This window comes from Tachypleus tridentatus, chromosome 8 (genome assembly GCF_004210375.1).
Source record: "Tachypleus tridentatus isolate NWPU-2018 chromosome 8, ASM421037v1, whole genome shotgun sequence".
Taxonomy (NCBI): domain Eukaryota; kingdom Metazoa; phylum Arthropoda; class Merostomata; order Xiphosura; family Limulidae; genus Tachypleus; species Tachypleus tridentatus.
Genome location: NC_134832.1, coordinates 32284630 through 32302550, shown reverse-complemented (window position 1 = coordinate 32302550; position 17921 = coordinate 32284630). Strand labels below are relative to the sequence as shown.

The following is a 17921-nucleotide window of genomic DNA, read 5'->3' as shown; positions in this document are numbered from 1 at the left end:
ATCTTTAACAAAAACTGAAGTATTTCTCAATGTTTTATTTATTGAAAACAACACAGAACTTACTAACCCTAATATATTGATCGGAACAAGTTTCTAGAACAGCTACTACCTAAACATATAAAAAACAACAACAATAAATTTGGAACAATGAGTTATGTCATGCACAAATCTATTGGAAACATAAATTATTGTTATAACAGGGTTTTAAATAGTGTTAACAACGACGAGCTAGACAAAGTTCATTCTTCAGGTTGTGACTGCATTAATTTTGCTTATATTTACATACAACACTGTTGAAAGTGGAAATGTAAGTCATTTGCTCAATAAGGGACCTAAATTTAGGGAATATGGCAAAATTAATTGGAAGCGCATTAAAAACGTTTTGATGCAATCATATAAACGTCGATATTAAACTGAAGTAAAGACTAAAAGTAACTACAAATTAGTTTTTCACAATAGGTGGACCAAGTAGAAAAAAAATCCAACAATGGAATCTCCTTTTGGAGAAAAAAAATCATGCCTAACACTTTCACACAAATACTTAAGCCTAATATACTCTTCAAAACAAGAAACGCAAAAGGGATATTTTTGTTATTTTAAAGAGAAATAACTTTGAAAACGGAGGAAAACATCGGATTTTTCGCCAAAACGCATGCGTGTCCAATAAATTTGTTTGAGAGATTTGCATGTTTTGCAAGTGCAACATGTGCAAAATCCCTATAAAAGTGACGGGTTCTCGGTTTCCATAGCTCAGTGTTAAGCCACCGACACGCAATACAGTTACGCCAAGACTGACTGAAGCACAACGCAACAACGCCATTGGTCGCTTGGAAGCAGGCGAATCTCGATCAGATGTTGCCAGAGCTGTGAATCTCCACCCAAGCACCATCACAAGGCTATGGAATCGGTACCAACAACATGGATCAACTCGTGACCGTCCACGATCTGGCAGACCTCGTGTGACCACGCCCGCACAAGATCGCAATATCCGGTTACGTCACCTTCGGGACTGGACCATCACTGCGACGTCTACTGCCTCAACCATACCAGGGCTGCGTAGGATTTCCGATCAGACCGTACGAAACCGTCTACGAGATGCAGCAATCCGACCTCGACGTCCAGTCAGAGCCGTCATTCTCACCCAGCAACATCGTCAAGCACAACTGCAGTGGACTCGGGCACATCGGGTATGGCGTCATAGACGATGGAGGCATGTTTGGTTCAGCAATGAATCACGTTTTATGCTTCGTAGGTAGGATGGAAGGACCCGTGTTTACCGTCGCCGAGGTGAACGTTATGCAGCAAATTGTCTGCAGGAAGTTGACAGATTTGGTGGTGGCAGCGTCATGATGTGGGCTGCCATCGCCTACAATGCCAGAACAAACCTTTTGCATATTCGAGGGAATCTTACGGCTCAACGATACGTCGACGAGATTCTTAGGCCCCATGTGCAACCCATCATGGTGAACGTCAACGACGTTTTTCAACATGACAACGCCCGTCCTCACACAGCCCGACTCACCACTGTTTTCTTGAGACACCACAACATCAACGTTCTTTCCTGGCCCTCCAGATCACCAGATTTAAATCCCATCGGACATCTTTGGGACGAGTTGGACCGACGTCTGCGACGGTGACAACCTCAACCGCAGACTCTACCTCAGCTTGCAGCAGCTTTGCAGGCTGAGTGGACAGCCATTCCATGGGATGTGATTCGTCATCTCATCGCTTCCATGGGCAGGAGATGCCAAGCAGTTATTGATGCTTACGGGGGGGCATACTCGTTATTGACGTTGAGTGACGTTAAACTTCAACTAGTGAGCGTGGACTTCGCCTTTGCAGACTTTGGATGTTCAGCAGTGAATGTGCAAAGTTTCACACATGTCATACAGAACTACCAGGAATAAACTTGTTAACAATTTGTCTCATATTTTGCCTTTTGCGTTTCTTTTTTTGAAGAGTATATTTTCACACAAGTTCTTAAGCCTAATATTTTCATACAACTTCACAGAAATAATTAATTAAAATTGTATGAAACGACCCTATTAAAATCTTTAGATGAAACATATATCATAACACCAAATTATTCTGGACTCCTGAATTACACAAGTCACTCTATAAATCAAACGTCACACCAGAACATTTATTTATTGTAATACATAAAGGTCCTAATTATATCAAATATTATTTGAAGAAATCTTGTAGCTTGTTAGTTTGTTTTGAATTTCGCGCAAAGCTACTTGAGGGCTATCTGCGCTAAATCTTATAGCATTATAACGGAAAGTACAAGCATTAAACCATACACAAATGTGGAAAATTACATGGAATTCAAACATAATTTCAAAACTTTCCAAGCTAAATATATAGAAATATTACATTTCGGCAACCTCTATGCCAGCCTAATCTTAAGCAATTAAACAATAATTTTTGATAACATTAATTATAAAACCTACCACTCATTGTTTTATTTAACAACGCTTTTGTACGATTCGGTCTACATGTCTTTAGATACTAAGTCATGTCGATTGGTGGCGTTTCCAATACTCAAGCAGAAGTTTCAATAACGTCATACAACGTCTGGAGAAAGACACGATACAGCTTTACAAATTAACATATCACGCAGATACATCGATAACATATCTGTACCAAACTTCTCCAATTTCTCTCACATATCTGAGCATGTCTATGAGAATGGTCTAGTGTTTGACAAAGTTCGACAGCTGAAAATAAAGCAGGTAAATGTTACAAATCAAACATATTTTCCCTTCAAAGGTTGTAATGATAACATTGAAGCTTTTAATTTCAGAGTTATACATTTTCCATTTCGCTAGACAAACTTTCCAAAGCAAATACGCTATAACGTTCGTCTGTCACGACTCATTACATTTATTAGACTGTGTTGTAATTTGAAATATTTTATGAGGGAGAGTGAACACAATCACTCAAATATTTGAATAAAGGGAGTTTTGATTTTGTTTTGCATTTCGCGCAAAGCTACACGTGGGATATCTGCGCTAGCCGTCCGTAAAAGAAAAGAAGAGGGAAGGCAGCTACTCTTTTACCAACGAATAGTGGGATTGAGCGTCACATTATAACGCCCCAACGGCTGAAAGGGCGAGCATGTTTGGTGGGGCGGGGATTCGAAACCGCGATCTTCAGATTACGAAGCGCGTGACTTAACCACCTGATCATGCTGGGCTGAGTAAAGAGAAAAGTTTTCTTTTACCAAATTACTTATGACAGGCTCTTAAATTTTATAGTAAGGACATATTATGAAACTTTATTTTCAAATTAACATCACAGCTACAGATTATGATACATTAATTATCTGAGCCCAACATAACCTAATCTAAAAACTAGATATTCCATCTTTTTATTCAACTGTAACATTAGTTGCGTTGAATCAGTTGTTTCTATTGTGTAGGCGTTAACTCAACACAAATTACATACTAAACATGGTTAATACAATACATAACCTTCCTCATATAATCCATATAAAAACCCAAGTTGTTAAACTTCTGCACTTGTAACCGCATTCGACCACACTAAGAGTTATCGCTAGTTAACCCTTGACTCTGTATGAATCACGTGATTAATCAACATATTTGCAATGGAATAAAGATGACTTTTTATCCCAACTATACTTACTCCAACACGAGTTTAATTATTATTCACACTACATAGCTATAGAACTACATCTGTTATCTTTAACTGTTTTTCAGGTCCTATAATAATTGTTCTTAAATCTTTTTTCCCTTTTTAAGAACTGGTTCTTTCGGCTTCTCTCTGCAGAAGCCTCGTTCAAGTCTGGCCATAGGCCAGACGCGCTTCAGAAAAGTTACCTCAAATGCATTAGCGAATTAAAATAATGAAAACTTGTTAACTGACACTACAAATCATGTTAACGCGGATGTGCAATCACTCTCAGGAAATCAAACCATCTCTTATAATGCTAACAACATTGTGAATTTTTTTTAGAAACTTGAAACTAAAATAAAGAACTTAATCGTAACACCCATCCATAGTATGGGTCAGTGCCAGATAACAAATATTTACTGTGTGAACAAAAACAGGTTGTTTTGAACTATATTTATTTATTTAAGTCAAACAGTGTGTATTTTTTGTTATTTACAGAATTAGATATATTTAATATACATTTTTATATTTATCAAATAGTAAAAAAATACACTGATCCATGGTGAGCAGAGCACAGGTACCTCATTGTGTAGCGTTGTGCTTAATTCTAAAAGAGACAAACAAGCACTAAACCTATCGAAACTCGGCTTTTAGCGGCGCGAGTTCGCAGACATATCGCTATGCCACTGGAGGGAGAGACGCAGTGCATGAAAGTTTACGTGTGATAGTTCTGTTCCGGTGCTTAATAATTCGTTAAGCAGATTTAGCTTATTAGAAGTTCTTATGATAAGATCATCTCTTAAAAAAAAAAAAAAAAAAAACGCTAATAGCGGATATACCCAACTGATGACCTATCCTATGTCAGTGATCATAAAGATTTCTTGCAGTTTTCTTATCACTCATAATTAAAACAAATTTTTAATAATTGTAATTATCATTGAAAACTTTTAGCAACACCTTTGATGGATGTCATGTCACGTTTTAGCGACATTAATGTAGCCCGCTTCCACAGTTATAATACTAGTAATTATCCACAAGATTCTTTGTGCTTTATATTTGACTTCTTAAAAAAAAACTTATTTTACAAGCGCCTATCAGTAGCACAGCAGTATGTCTTCGGATTCACACCGCTAGGAACCGGGTTTCGACACCCGTGATAGGCAAAGGACAGATGGCCCATTGTGTAGCTTTGTATTTAATTCCAAATGCTTCACAAACCCAACGAACTGGAAGGTAACCGTGTTAATAAAATTCGCGCCGTCAAATTAAGTGTTTTAATAACGTCTTTACCCTGTCATATGCACAGCACTTTAAAGTTGATTAAGATATCGAATGTTTAAGATGACGGCGTAAAGGGTTCGAAAATCCTCGTGCGTAGAAGTTTGAAACAGTTTAATGTTACACGATGTAAAATAGAAGCCCGTCTTTTCATAATACCAACGAGCTGGCCGTTGCTTACAGGTTAACGTGCCCCAATGCCCCATATTGTAAATTGAAGGATTTATTTGGTCATACGGTACGCTGTTTTATATACTGCAATTTCAGCCGTGGAGGCGTTATAAAGGACTGTATAAAGCATATTTGGTGTGATGAAGATTCGAACCCCCAACCTTCGGATTACGAGTCAAGTGCCTTACCTACCTGGCCATATCGAGCCTTATATAGAACTAATAACTAGTTTATAAAGCTCATACAGATGTCAAGAATAGACGCATCTGTCTGAATGATATACAGTCATGTGGGTAGGAAGTCAGATGTACCTGTGTAATGCTTTACTTCACGCTGTTAAGAGTAGATGCACCTATCTGATGATATATAGTCATGTGAGTAGGAAGTCAGATGTAATGCTTTACTTCATGCTGCTATGATCAGACGCGTCTGCTTGATATTCTCGAAACACTATGAAAGACAGATATGCCTGTCTGACACCTTACAGCATGAAGTAAAGAGTAAACATGTTTTTTAGATATCCTACGGCAGTGTGTAGAGGGCAGATGTTTCGGTACGTTTTAAAACGCCTTTCTGGATACGCTAAAGCACTTGGTAGGAAGAAAACAGTGTCTTTGACTGATGTTTCGCAGCATTTAGTGTGAAAATGTGACATTTGCTGAAATATATGTCCTAGAATAGGTGTCTCTGACTATTTAGATTTAATTGAAATTTCAATAATAATTTTCAGGATTATTAAAATTGTCATTTTGAATGAGTTAGTTTTTATTATCGAGCCATTCAAAATTAAATATTAACACTCAATAGAAGAACACAAAGTTAAGCCTTTTTATTCAGTTCTTTTTTTTTCTATTCCGATGAAGTTAAAATACGTTATGTTGCAAACTAAAGATAAAACTCGAGTGGATTTATCCCGAAGGCTTACATATACATACTAAACGTCATTTTACTTTCATTTGTCAATATGTACTTTTGGTAGCGAGCAGAAAAAAGTGTTTTTTCTTTCACGTGAACCAGAGACCTTGACTTTACTGGTTCAGTTCAAAATCCTCGTTTAATTAACATTGTCTCAAACACTAGCACCCACGAGAACCCGGGATTTAAAGTAAGACACAACAGATGTAGCCTTTAAGAACGTGATGTTCCCATTCGTTTCCGGAATCTCTCTCTGAGTTTTTAAAATGACACCTTAAAACTTAGCCAATGAAAACGTGTTCTTATAAAATTGGGAGAACAAAATTGGAGGTTTTTCTCTGTCATTGATCATAGCTACAGAGCAACAGATATTAATTATAGTTGAACATAATGAGTGATGATTACCATGGCAGGTGACATTTAAAATAGTTTAGGTTAACTAATCAACACTTGTGACTTGAATCAAAGATTTAACAAAATATCAAAAAAGTTCTAAGAAAACGGGAACATCCTTTTAAAAAACAACAGTTAGGCCTACACTAAAAACTAAATTGTTTTATTTTAAAAAATATATAATTTTGAGAGAGTATTTGTTAGGAAACAGAAGACTGAATCATCTTTATCATTGTAAAGCAGACATGAACAGGCTTAGAAGTTCGCCACGCTAATAAACCATAATAATTCCATAAAAGGATGAAATTGCACGAGTGCAGAAAATACATTGTTTACTTATTGTTAAACACTGAATTACACGGTTGATTATTTGTTCTGTACCTACCACAAATATCAAAGCATGGTTTTCAGCATTATAAGATTTCAGATTTGCTGCTGTGTCACTGATGGAGGGGGCTACAGTATTTAGTCAGTAATGTCGAGAAAACCCACTTGTAGAGAAAAATATATATGTAAAAACGGCTCATTTGGGTTGACGTTTGTGAAACTGACGATGACTGAAGAAGGTCGAAACGTTGTTCGCTCCTCTACATAAACAAAATTTTCTTAACCCAAACGAGCCATTTTTACATATATATTTTTCGCTACAATATTTAGATACTACAATACAGTCAGTATTCATGGGGGTCACAAGATATAGAAACCACACTACACTCAATATTCTTGTGAAAGCGGACTACAGTGTATATAAACCACGTTATGGTCAGTATTGATGTAATATTGCTCCAACGTATTTGATCAGAGTAAGTGCTTAGTGTGGTACTAAAGTGTACCAGGGTAAAATGAACTTTATTCGAGAAGCATAGCATGATGTAAGAATAACGTTAGGTTTTCCTTTTTAAGACGAAAACAACTTATTTAAATATTATTTCATTAGTCGCCGTATTAAATTACACGCAGTTTCTCTAGCCTCTAAGATTCTTTAGCTGATGACTTCTAACTTTTCTTTCCTAACAGCGATTATTTTTTTAATGCTTACAACAACAGCAAATGCTTTATTTAATTTATGTAGCGAGCAATGGAAAATAGTAGACATTTTAATGCTAGTAATAAACGATTCGACTTTCTCTACAGTCAATATTGAAGCTAATAACACACGTTAGGGAACTAAATCCACTTCCAAAATTTGTTCACGAACAGGAGCAACAAACAATGCAACGCAGCTTTCAAAGTCTCAGGATATATTCTTTTATCGATACCTACAAGCGACAACTTGTTTATTCTAATAAACATACTGAAACGTTTAGTTTGTTTTGAATTTCGTGCAAAGCTACACGACGGCAATCTGCGCTAGTCGTATCTAATTTAGCAGCATAACACTAGATGGAACACAGCTAGTCATCACCATCCACCGCCAACTCTTTGGATACTCTTTTACCAACGAATAGTGGGATTGACCGTCACATTTTAACGCCCCCACGACTGAAAGAGTGAGCATGTTTGGTGTGAGTCGAGCGCTTTAACTACTGGCCATGCCGGGCCCATATTGAGACAAAAGTGGCGAATGGAAGTAAATATAAGGAGCATTTAATAAATACGTAACAATAGCCAGGACAGACCTTACTAATGCCCCCAAGAACAGATAGCACTTAGAAAGCTTTAAAAATAATTCGAATTGAAGAATCTAAAAAATGCAATGGTTTCTTGTGAGTAAAACAAGTTGCGAGCAAAATATTGGAGCACCTGAAAAATGTCAATACGTTTTAAATACTTGATAGTTCCACTGTTCTAAAGATTGAAAGGAAAGTGGAAAATTATTTACGATCTTGATAGAAGAAAATCCCTTAATAGGTTCTAGAAGAACGTAAATCCTTTAATAGTCGCATTCCATAAATATACGAGATACGAAAAAAACATAAACCGAATATTTTCGTTCAATGGCTCACTCACGTTTTATTGTCATTCAGATCTTGTAGTGCGTAGTGGAGAAATTTAAATAATTAGACGTATATTCTAGCCCTAATGAAGCCATAAAGACGAAATGTCGGTTAAAATAAAAGTTATAATTATTACCTGGAATGTAAAGACTACTTGTTCTTTCTAACTTTATTATCATAGACCGGATATGCCACTTAAATCAACAGTCTCAGTCAAAATTTCTCTTGAATTGTACATAGAAGTTTATTGTTTGTTTGTTTGTTTTAATTTCGCGTCGAGCTACATGAGGGCTAACTGCGCTAGCCGTTTCTAATTACAAAAAAATAGTGGGATTGATCGGAACTTTATAACGCCTCTACGGCGGATGAAGCGAGCGTGTTTGGTGTGACGGGGATTCGGACCCGCGACCCTCAGATTACGAGTCGTTTGTTTGTTTGTTTTCGAATTTCGCGCAAAGCTACTCGAGGGCCGTCTGCGCTAGCCGTCCCTAATTTAGGAGTGTAAGACTAGAGGGAAGGCAGCTAGTCATCACCACTCACCGCCAACTCTTAGGCTACTCTTTTACAACGAATAGTGGGATTGACCGTCACGTTATAACGCCCCCACGGCTGAAAGAGCGAGCATGTTTGGTGCGACCGGGATTCGAACCTGCGACCCTTGGATTACAAGTCGAACGCCTTAACACGCTTGGCCATGCCGGGCCGAATTACGAGTCGAAAGCCCTAACTAACCACTTGGCGAGACTCAGCCAATATAGATATTTAGTGCCGTAACTGAATTATGTATATTGAAAAATATACAAGACCTACTATCCAAGCTAGAATGTTTCTCGCAGAATGAACAGCACAACAATATTCTTTACGTTAGATAGGCTATATTTTCGTTGATGTAGTGTTGCATTCGTATCAAACCATTTAAAAACTTAGAGATGCGTAGACCATCAGAGATATCACATATTTTGTCCTTTGCAGTGCATATTTTCGTTTTGACAGTAAATTATATGACAACTGAGTGGTGTCGCACTGAGTAATCGAGCCTCTGTTATTTATGCTGTGACAATAAAATACCAACACCGACCCTAATCTGTGGCTTTGATATGTGTGTGTTTGTGTTTTTCTTATAGCAAAGCCATATCAGGCTATCTGCTGAGTCCACCGAGGTGCTTAAATATGTGTCGAAGACTAGTTGGAGTATGAAGCATGATTCTCCTTTTCTAATCACATTTCTAGACTATCTGACGCCCATACACCCTGACGTCCAATTTGCCCTTAACCATTTCAATGACGATATGAGTATAGATTTTCTTTTCGTCATTTTAATTGTCAATAACGATGAACCATAAAATCTGTCTTGTTTCATAAACTACTTTTTTCTAATCTTTAACTTCCATTATTCAAAAGCTACCAAGAAAGGTGTAATTACTGGATGATTATCAAGAAATTATCACTCCTTTCGAACAAAAAATAGCCGTATTTTACGTCGAGTACATATTTCAAGAACTATGACTCACAAGACTTAATGCTGCACACAATTTTAAATATGACCACAAATGAATAGCGTCAAAAGATGGAGCTTCTAATTATTATAATTTTTATCTTGAATGTTGTTATTTCAGATTACTACAAACAAAGGTTTACTGTTTCAACGATGCAGTTATTTGGGCGATGAGCGTTACTACTTAACATGTTAAACGCATGCTAAAGATTCGATTAGAATTTATTTAAACCAACTGAAATTTTATACTGTCAGTTACGGTTTATGTTTCTTTGTTGGTTTTTGAATTTCGCGCAAATCTACACGAGGGCTATCTGCACTAGCCGTCCCTAACTTAGTGGAGATAGACTAGAGGGAAAACAGCTAGTCAACACCGCCCACCGTAACACTACCATGTAAGGCTTCAAATTAATAAGCAAACTTACTTTAATCGATTGAGGACTGAAAAGCTTTGAAAAAAAAAAAAGGCTGTAGGAGAAAATCATTCCGCTGTTCCTCCACAGTAACGGTGGATCAAGAAAAACCGTAGAGTAGCGCTCCTCCACAGTAACGGTGGATCAGGAAAAACCGTAGAGTAGCGCTCCTCCGCAGTAACGGTGAATCAGAGCAAAACAGTAAAGCAGCTCTCCTCCGCAGTAACGGTGTATCAGGGCAAGACAATAATTGTGAATTAAGGTAAAACACTAAAGTAGTTGTTTTATTTTCATTATGTTTTAATAATGTAAAGTGATTAAGTCTCGCTTTTGTACACTTTGAAAACGACAATAGAAGACAACAAAATATTAAGAATATGTAATTGAAACCAACAAAAAATAAACGTTCACAGTAACAACACAACAAAACTTCGCAATTTACACAAAAGTTCACAACGTAAGAACACAGGTATTATATTAATGGTCAGCCTTTACACTTTAATCTTCTGTACATAATTTTGGGCCCGGCATGACCAGGTAATTAGGACACTCGACTCGTAATCTCAGGGTCGCGACTTCGCGTCCCCGTCGCACCAAACACGCTCATTCTATCAGCCGTGGGGCGTTATAATGTTACGGTCAATGCCACTATTCGTTGGTAAAAGAGTAGCCAAAGAGTCGGCGGTGGGTAGCAATGAATAGCTGCCTTCCCTCTAGTCTTACGCTGTTAAAATAAGGACAGCTGGCGCAGATATCCCTCATGTAGTTTTGCGCGAAATTCCAAAAACAAACAAATAAATAGATTTGACGCATCTTAAAGTTGTGGGGGTTGTTTAGCGTCTAGGATAAGTGTTTAAAATATCAATAAATTAAAGATGGATACAAAACAACCTGATAATGTTCAGGTAGAAACAACCATATTTCAACCGAAACAGATCAGTTCTTGAGAATTTTATAAATCTCTTTTTTATGTCGTAGGCTAGGAGTCGGCAACCTACGGCCCTCAGTCCCCAAACAAAGTATCACATCCACCCAGCCTGTAGTGGTCCTAAAAATAGTATAAGTTCGTAACTTAATGTGGCCCTTCATCCGCTCACAGACAGGGCCTTAGCCCCTGTGCGGGAAAATGTTGCTGACCCCTGTGACGTAGACGATATATATGTATCAAACAAACTTATGAGTCAATTTATATGCAAAAACGGCTCGTTTGGGCTGAGAAAACACTTTTACATAGAAGAGCGAACAACGTTTCGACCTTCTTCGGTCATCGTCAGGTTCACAAAAATATCACTGAAACTTATTTGTCGTACCTTAAGATGTTGTAAATATACTGAAATTTTTTACCGATATAAAATAATTAGTGTAATTTGAGGAAATTTCTTTCTACGGGTATATTTGTCTGCTACGTAAATATTTAACAATCACACCCCAAGACAGTTATGTTTGGTTAATAATTGTGTCTTTTTTATTATTTTAGATACTATTACAAAAGCCAAGTGCTTCTTCCAGTGTTTGGTCGACGCCTTGTTTACAAGTTTGGGCCCAATGCTACTGGCTGGAGACTTCATGAGGCGGATCTGTCTTACTAACTGAAACTGAATAGTTTGATTTTAGTTATATAAGATCATGGAAAGAAATACTTACTAAAAATATATATATTTTTTTTTAGCAACGTGCTAAACATTCGTCTATTGCATAGATTCCAAAGCATGGAAGTGTCCCGAAGAAAAATAAGGACTGTCTTAATTACAATTATTTTAAAGGTCAACTACAATATATGGGATTGACTATCGCACATATACAAAAATATTGACATATATATGAGGAAAGTTGAATAAGTTTTATCAAAGTTTAGTATTTTTTTCCAAATAAATCTGTAGATTGTGAAATGTGTTGTAAGAACATAATTGTACGAATATGGGTATTGTAGATTAGTCTATATATAGCAACATGTATATTTTGTATGTTATTTGTTACCATGTTGATATATTTACTCTAAAACCTTCTAAGGAGAGCCAAAGAGCGTTTTGAATATTGAAAGTATAATTGGAAGAATGCTGTACGAAAACTGGCCATTTGTTGAACATAATATATATTTGCATAAAACTGTGATAAAGTTATTCGTGAAACTATAAAGTTTTATTTTTAAAACTGGTTGGTAGAATACGCATTGTATCAAATACATCATCAAAACTATGCCACCTTTCTTTCTCTTTGCTCTTATTGGCCCAAGTATTTTTTTTAATTCGATTAAAATATGGTGTCAGATATGTGTTCGCTCGTGAGAGATATAGTATTGGGTTATGCGAAATATACCATTTGTATGCTAGAGATGTACCACTGTGATGACGAGAAAACCCACTTGTAGAGAAAATTATATATTTTAAAACGGCTAGAATGAGTAGGTGCCTTCTCCACCCATACCAGCCGTTTTTAAATATATAAGATGTACCACTTGTTTCTGAGCGATATACCACAGCATGTGTTTCCTGTGTTATAACTGCACTCGACTTCGTGGCAATGGCACCAGTAAAAATGTCTCATCAGAAATTATTCAAATTTTTTGATTTGGGTGAACGAATCTTTTCGATACGCACAGTGAGACCTTACAATATATGTCCTTTAATATTTTGAACGTCGTGCATTTTTATTCATTCATAAAACGATATATAATATCTATGTATATATATTTAAGGCTTATGAAATAGTTTTGAAAGAATGAAGAAAACATAGTTTCTTACTGCATATAAAAATATATATATATATATCTTTGAGCATTGACTTCTTTGCCTCCAAGGCATAGGTTGTTTTTGATTTTTAAAAGACTTATAAAACATCCAAAAAGAAATAGAAATTATATGCCATTAGACGTTCTTTTTCAAACAGAGACAACAGTATTAAATTTTGATCAATGCCGATTGCTACAGCTATGGTGGTTTGTCATCTTTTCGCTGTATAAAACGTAAGCATTTAAGAAAAACATACTCGGTGCATCTTATAATAAATATGGGCATAATTTAATTTAGAACCAAAACAGTTTACGTTTTCATCATAAGCGGATAAAGTCACGTATGATTATTAAAATTCTAACATATTAGCAACTCTGTGCTTTAGGTGAATTTCCTGAAAAATTCTCCCTCAAGGAATAACAAATGTTAGTTCAGAAACTTAAAGGCGAAAACATGGGAGAAATAATTGCCCGATAAATATTTTCTTTGTCAGCGTGAGTGTGTTCGTGGTATCAACGAGTCTGTCATAGCTAATTGTGTGCACGTGCGTTTAGTTCGCGTTGGCTTCGGTAGTTAATGTTGCGATCAAAATTAATAATAAGTTTAGTTCTTGACAAACGCTATTTTCTCAGTCGTAAGTTTATGAAAAATGGTGAACCGTTTATTAAGAACTATATCAGGAATTTCATTTGGGCTCACATATGTTAAAACACGAGAATTGTAAATTACCTCCAACTAGTTTAGCAGAAACAATGTGAAGTTCAAAAGCACTTTATAAGATAACAAAATACGACTTCAAATTAAGATGTTATGTATGCTTACTAGTTGTTAATATTCTTTTTATTTTTCACCGTAAAATCAAAAGCTTTATTATATTGCAGGTGTGAGTTTTGTATGTGATAAGAAAAAGAATAATATTCGAAATAGCTAATGTATTCTATACAACAAATTCAACCATGAAACTATTCTACTTAGACACTGCAATAATTTATAATAGTTGGAGTTATGTGATATATTTTCTGGTATCCTGTATGGAAAGCTCTACAGTTCATTGACGTCTTGGTGTTCATATCTGACATTGTTTTCTTTATCATGGCTTTACAATATATAAAAAAAAAAAGAGATTGAAACTACATTTTTGAACACACAGTTATCCCACTAGTATGCTTTCCTATGTATCTTAATATTAAATGATTTTTTCTAAAATTAAGCTTCACTGTTATATGTATATAAGTGTGTATGCGAGCGCTTGTAGCTGATATATTGATAGTGTATTTCATTTTCATGTTGTTGTTTTTTAATGTAGTGTTACTTCTATTATTTTCGTACAAAACGTAAAGCAAAATCGAAATAATTTTAGTGCATATGTTTTTGATTACTTGCTGATATAGTGTTGTTTGTCTCTTTGTTAACTTTAACATAAAAAATTATGAATTTTTATTTAATTATTACGTTTCTTCTCTTCTCGTCTATTTTTATAGATGTATTTTATATAGAACTGAAAAACGTACATGATAATACATGTATTTATAAGTAACTGTGATAATACAAGTTACCCATTATGATAAACATGCATATAAGTTGTGAACTATGAAAAATGTTTATTAATTACTTCGTTTGTTTGTTATGATCAAAATCGTGTCTTTCAACAAAAGCAATATGGACTAGTTTCTTCTCCGTCCAAAATTCATAACATGTTTATTTTTTGTCCAAAGTCCATCATGAGGTTATTTCTGAGGATTTTGCTATAAATTCTGGAAATAATAGCATCAAAGTTTTATGAAAAAGCTCTACCCCATCCCCAGTGGCTCAGCCGTAAGTCTGCCGGCTTATTCTGCTAAAAACCGGTTTTCAATACTGGTTGTGAGTACAAAACAAAGAGTTCATCGCGTACCTTTGTGATTAACAACTGCTTGGTACCCAAGCAGTAAGTTCTGAAAACTTATAACGCTAAAAAACGGGGTTTCGATACCCGCGAATAGTGCGATACAGATAGCCCGCTGTGTAGCTTTGTGCTTAATAATAAACAACGCTAAATAAACAACTAATCAGAATCATTGGAAGTTTAATGATGTATGACGACAACAACAATAAACATTATATTTGCCATAACAATGTTAACAAATGTTCACCATGTAAACAACTGACAAGTGTTCAAGTCTCCGTAATTTGCGTCGTAGTGTAAACAGCAAAGAGTCCATTATTGATTAATTATTTCAAATTCGTCGTCATCAAATATTGAACTTTTAATTAAACAAAGTCCATCCATTGTAGGCCCGGCATGCCCAGGTTGTTAATACACTCGAATTGTAATCTAATGGTCGCGGATTCGAATCCCCGTCGCACCAAACATGCTCGTCCTTTTAGCCGTGGAAGCGTTATAATATTACGGTCAATCTCACCATTCGTTGGTAAAAGAATAGACCGAGAGTTGATGGTAAGTGGTGATGACTAGCTGCCTTCCATCTACTCTTCCACTGCTAAATTAGGGAACTTCAGAAACAAACCATCCATTGTAAATAAACTCCCAAATCTGGATAATAACAAAACTTCGCTTCAATTAAGTTTACTTTGAATAACACTTGCCTGGGAATTTAAATTTCATAAAAGTTGTCTTGTTTGTAATAACGGAATTTTTTCCATAATTCAGCTACAAAAATTTTGAAAATAATATTCATTTTTTTTCTATCGCGTAAGAATTTATTTTTTTACAAATAGGGAAGAAGCGGAACTCTTACTTAGATCAAATTATTATTCCGTTTACTACAATAAATATTTTCCTTATTATTATATTTGTTAACAAAGAAACAAACGAAATGAAGAAAATGAAAGAACACTGACGTTCAACAAATATATATCTTTACTTATCCTGATTTTCTTTGTGAAACATGCACTTTCCAGGCTCAAAACTAGGTGTTGTGGTCTTTCTTTCATGTAATGCTTTATGACACCTTGTGAAGTATCTGTATATGATGGAGAGAAATAGATATTATTTTTATGTTCAAGGTATAGGAATTACCATAAAACAATAAATCTATCGCAGGCCTGTTTAATCTGTATAAATCTACCGAAACGTAAACAATATAATATTGTTACAGTATCCTATTCCTTCTTTTTAAAATTAATTTCACTCTTTTTTTTTTGCTCTGTATTTTAATTTCTCTTTACAAAATGGTGGTGGAGCTTTAGAAACCCTGAATTTTTTTTACCTAATATTTTACCACGTTGAATATAACTTGTTGAAGATGGAGTGTGTACGTTGTGGAAAGCTCAAGTATTAAACGTTTGTCACCATCATACGCGAAACAAATGTTTGACGTCATTCTGTTATTCGTCAACTAACCAACCATCTCTGTTGATGAGGATGCGCAATCACTGAATGAGAAACCAGGATTTCGACATTTGACGTTAACATTAATTGTTGGGTATAAGGTTCCGAGTCTATATATTAAAGTTGTTGTTGTTTGTTTTGTTTTGTTTTCAAATACTGCAAATATTGCTGCCAAAGTAATATTGGAAAAGTTGTTTAAAATATGCACTTTCGAGATTAATTTCACATTTCATGAAGTGTTTCTTGTTGTTTTTACAAATGCCATGAGAACGTGACACTTTAATAATAAATATAACGTAGAAAGTGCTTTAAAAGTTTGGAGTATACCAATATAGTATTTAGTAACATAAAGTCAAGAAAAAGAGACTAAAAGATTTATTTATACGACCTTCCTCTAGTACTTTTTATCAAATTTAACGATCTTGGCCTTTCTAAGCCTAAGCTAGAGTATTTGCGGTAAGCTCACGAGCGTAAATATTTCTTTGAATACAAACTCAAGAGTTCTTTTGTTACGTTTTATCTCGAGCGTGCTGTAAAAGCAAATATAGCTTCATTCATGCCATGGTAAATTGTACGTGGCCCAATAGTACAATAGTATTGTGTTTAATGTGAATAGCCCTTTGAATTTTTTTTAATATTATAAAACACAAAAGTGTGTAAATATTCGGCAGAACCGTACTTTACACTATTTTGGCTAGTTGATTCTTTTCCGGACTCATGAATATTTATGATGGTTCTGAACTAGAATAAAGATTTGTTTATATACAAAAGCATGTGGATAAATAGATTCCTTTAGAGTTATCATGAGCTTGTGTACATTTCTATGGAAACACAAGTTATTATTTATAACACTTATACACTTTTAAACATTATTCACACTATCAATTTTAAAATAATCATCAGAATATAGTCATGGTGTTAAATGTTATTCACACTATCCAGTTTAAAATAATCATCAGAATATAGTCATGATGTTAAATGTTATTCATACTATCCAGTTTAAAATAATCATCAGAATATAATCATGGTGTTAAATGTTATTCACACTATCCAATTTAAAATAATCATCAGAATATAGTCATGGTGTAAACATTATTTATGTTCCATATAGTTTAAACTAACCATACATCATGGTCATAATGTTTAACAGAGTTCGTCCTCTCCAGTTTAAACTAGCCTTTAGAATACAGACATAGTGTTAAACCTTGTTTATGTATTCCGGTTTAAAACACCCATTAAAAACATAATCACGTTCTTAAATTCTATAGTTACTCTCCAGTTTAAAATGACCACCATTTTCATTGCACATAACATTTTATCACAAACAAATAACAATATGGCTAATTAAAATAAGTTGAGACACATATTGTCTGGATCGCACGCACACAGCTACAACTTAAAAGAATTCTTTACAACAACGATTGTCAAATATCACTGTACGATTAGAGTAGCCTAAGGGTTGGCGATGAGTGATGTTGGCTAGTTGCCTTACCTTTCGACTGTCACTTCAGCATTAAGGACGACTTAAATAGCTAGCCTTTGAGTTTTTTGCACGAAATTCAACAAACGTAAATTATATTGAAGTTAGGATTAGCACATCTTTCTAAATAGAAACATAAATGG

General features: G+C 35.2%; 1 protein-coding gene across 1 annotated transcript in view; it reads left to right on the top strand.

Annotated features, from left to right (window-relative positions):
* Positions 1-17068, top strand: part of LOC143222110 (ETS homologous factor-like) — a 58974-nt gene extending 41906 nt beyond the window's left edge. Inside the window, exon 9 of the mRNA XM_076448069.1 lies at positions 11716-17068. Within this exon, the coding sequence (XP_076304184.1) occupies positions 11716-11827 (112 nt within the window). The 3' untranslated portion in view covers positions 11828-17068. The remainder of the gene's footprint in view (positions 1-11715) is intronic.
* The last annotated feature ends 853 nt before the right edge of the window (positions 17069-17921 follow it).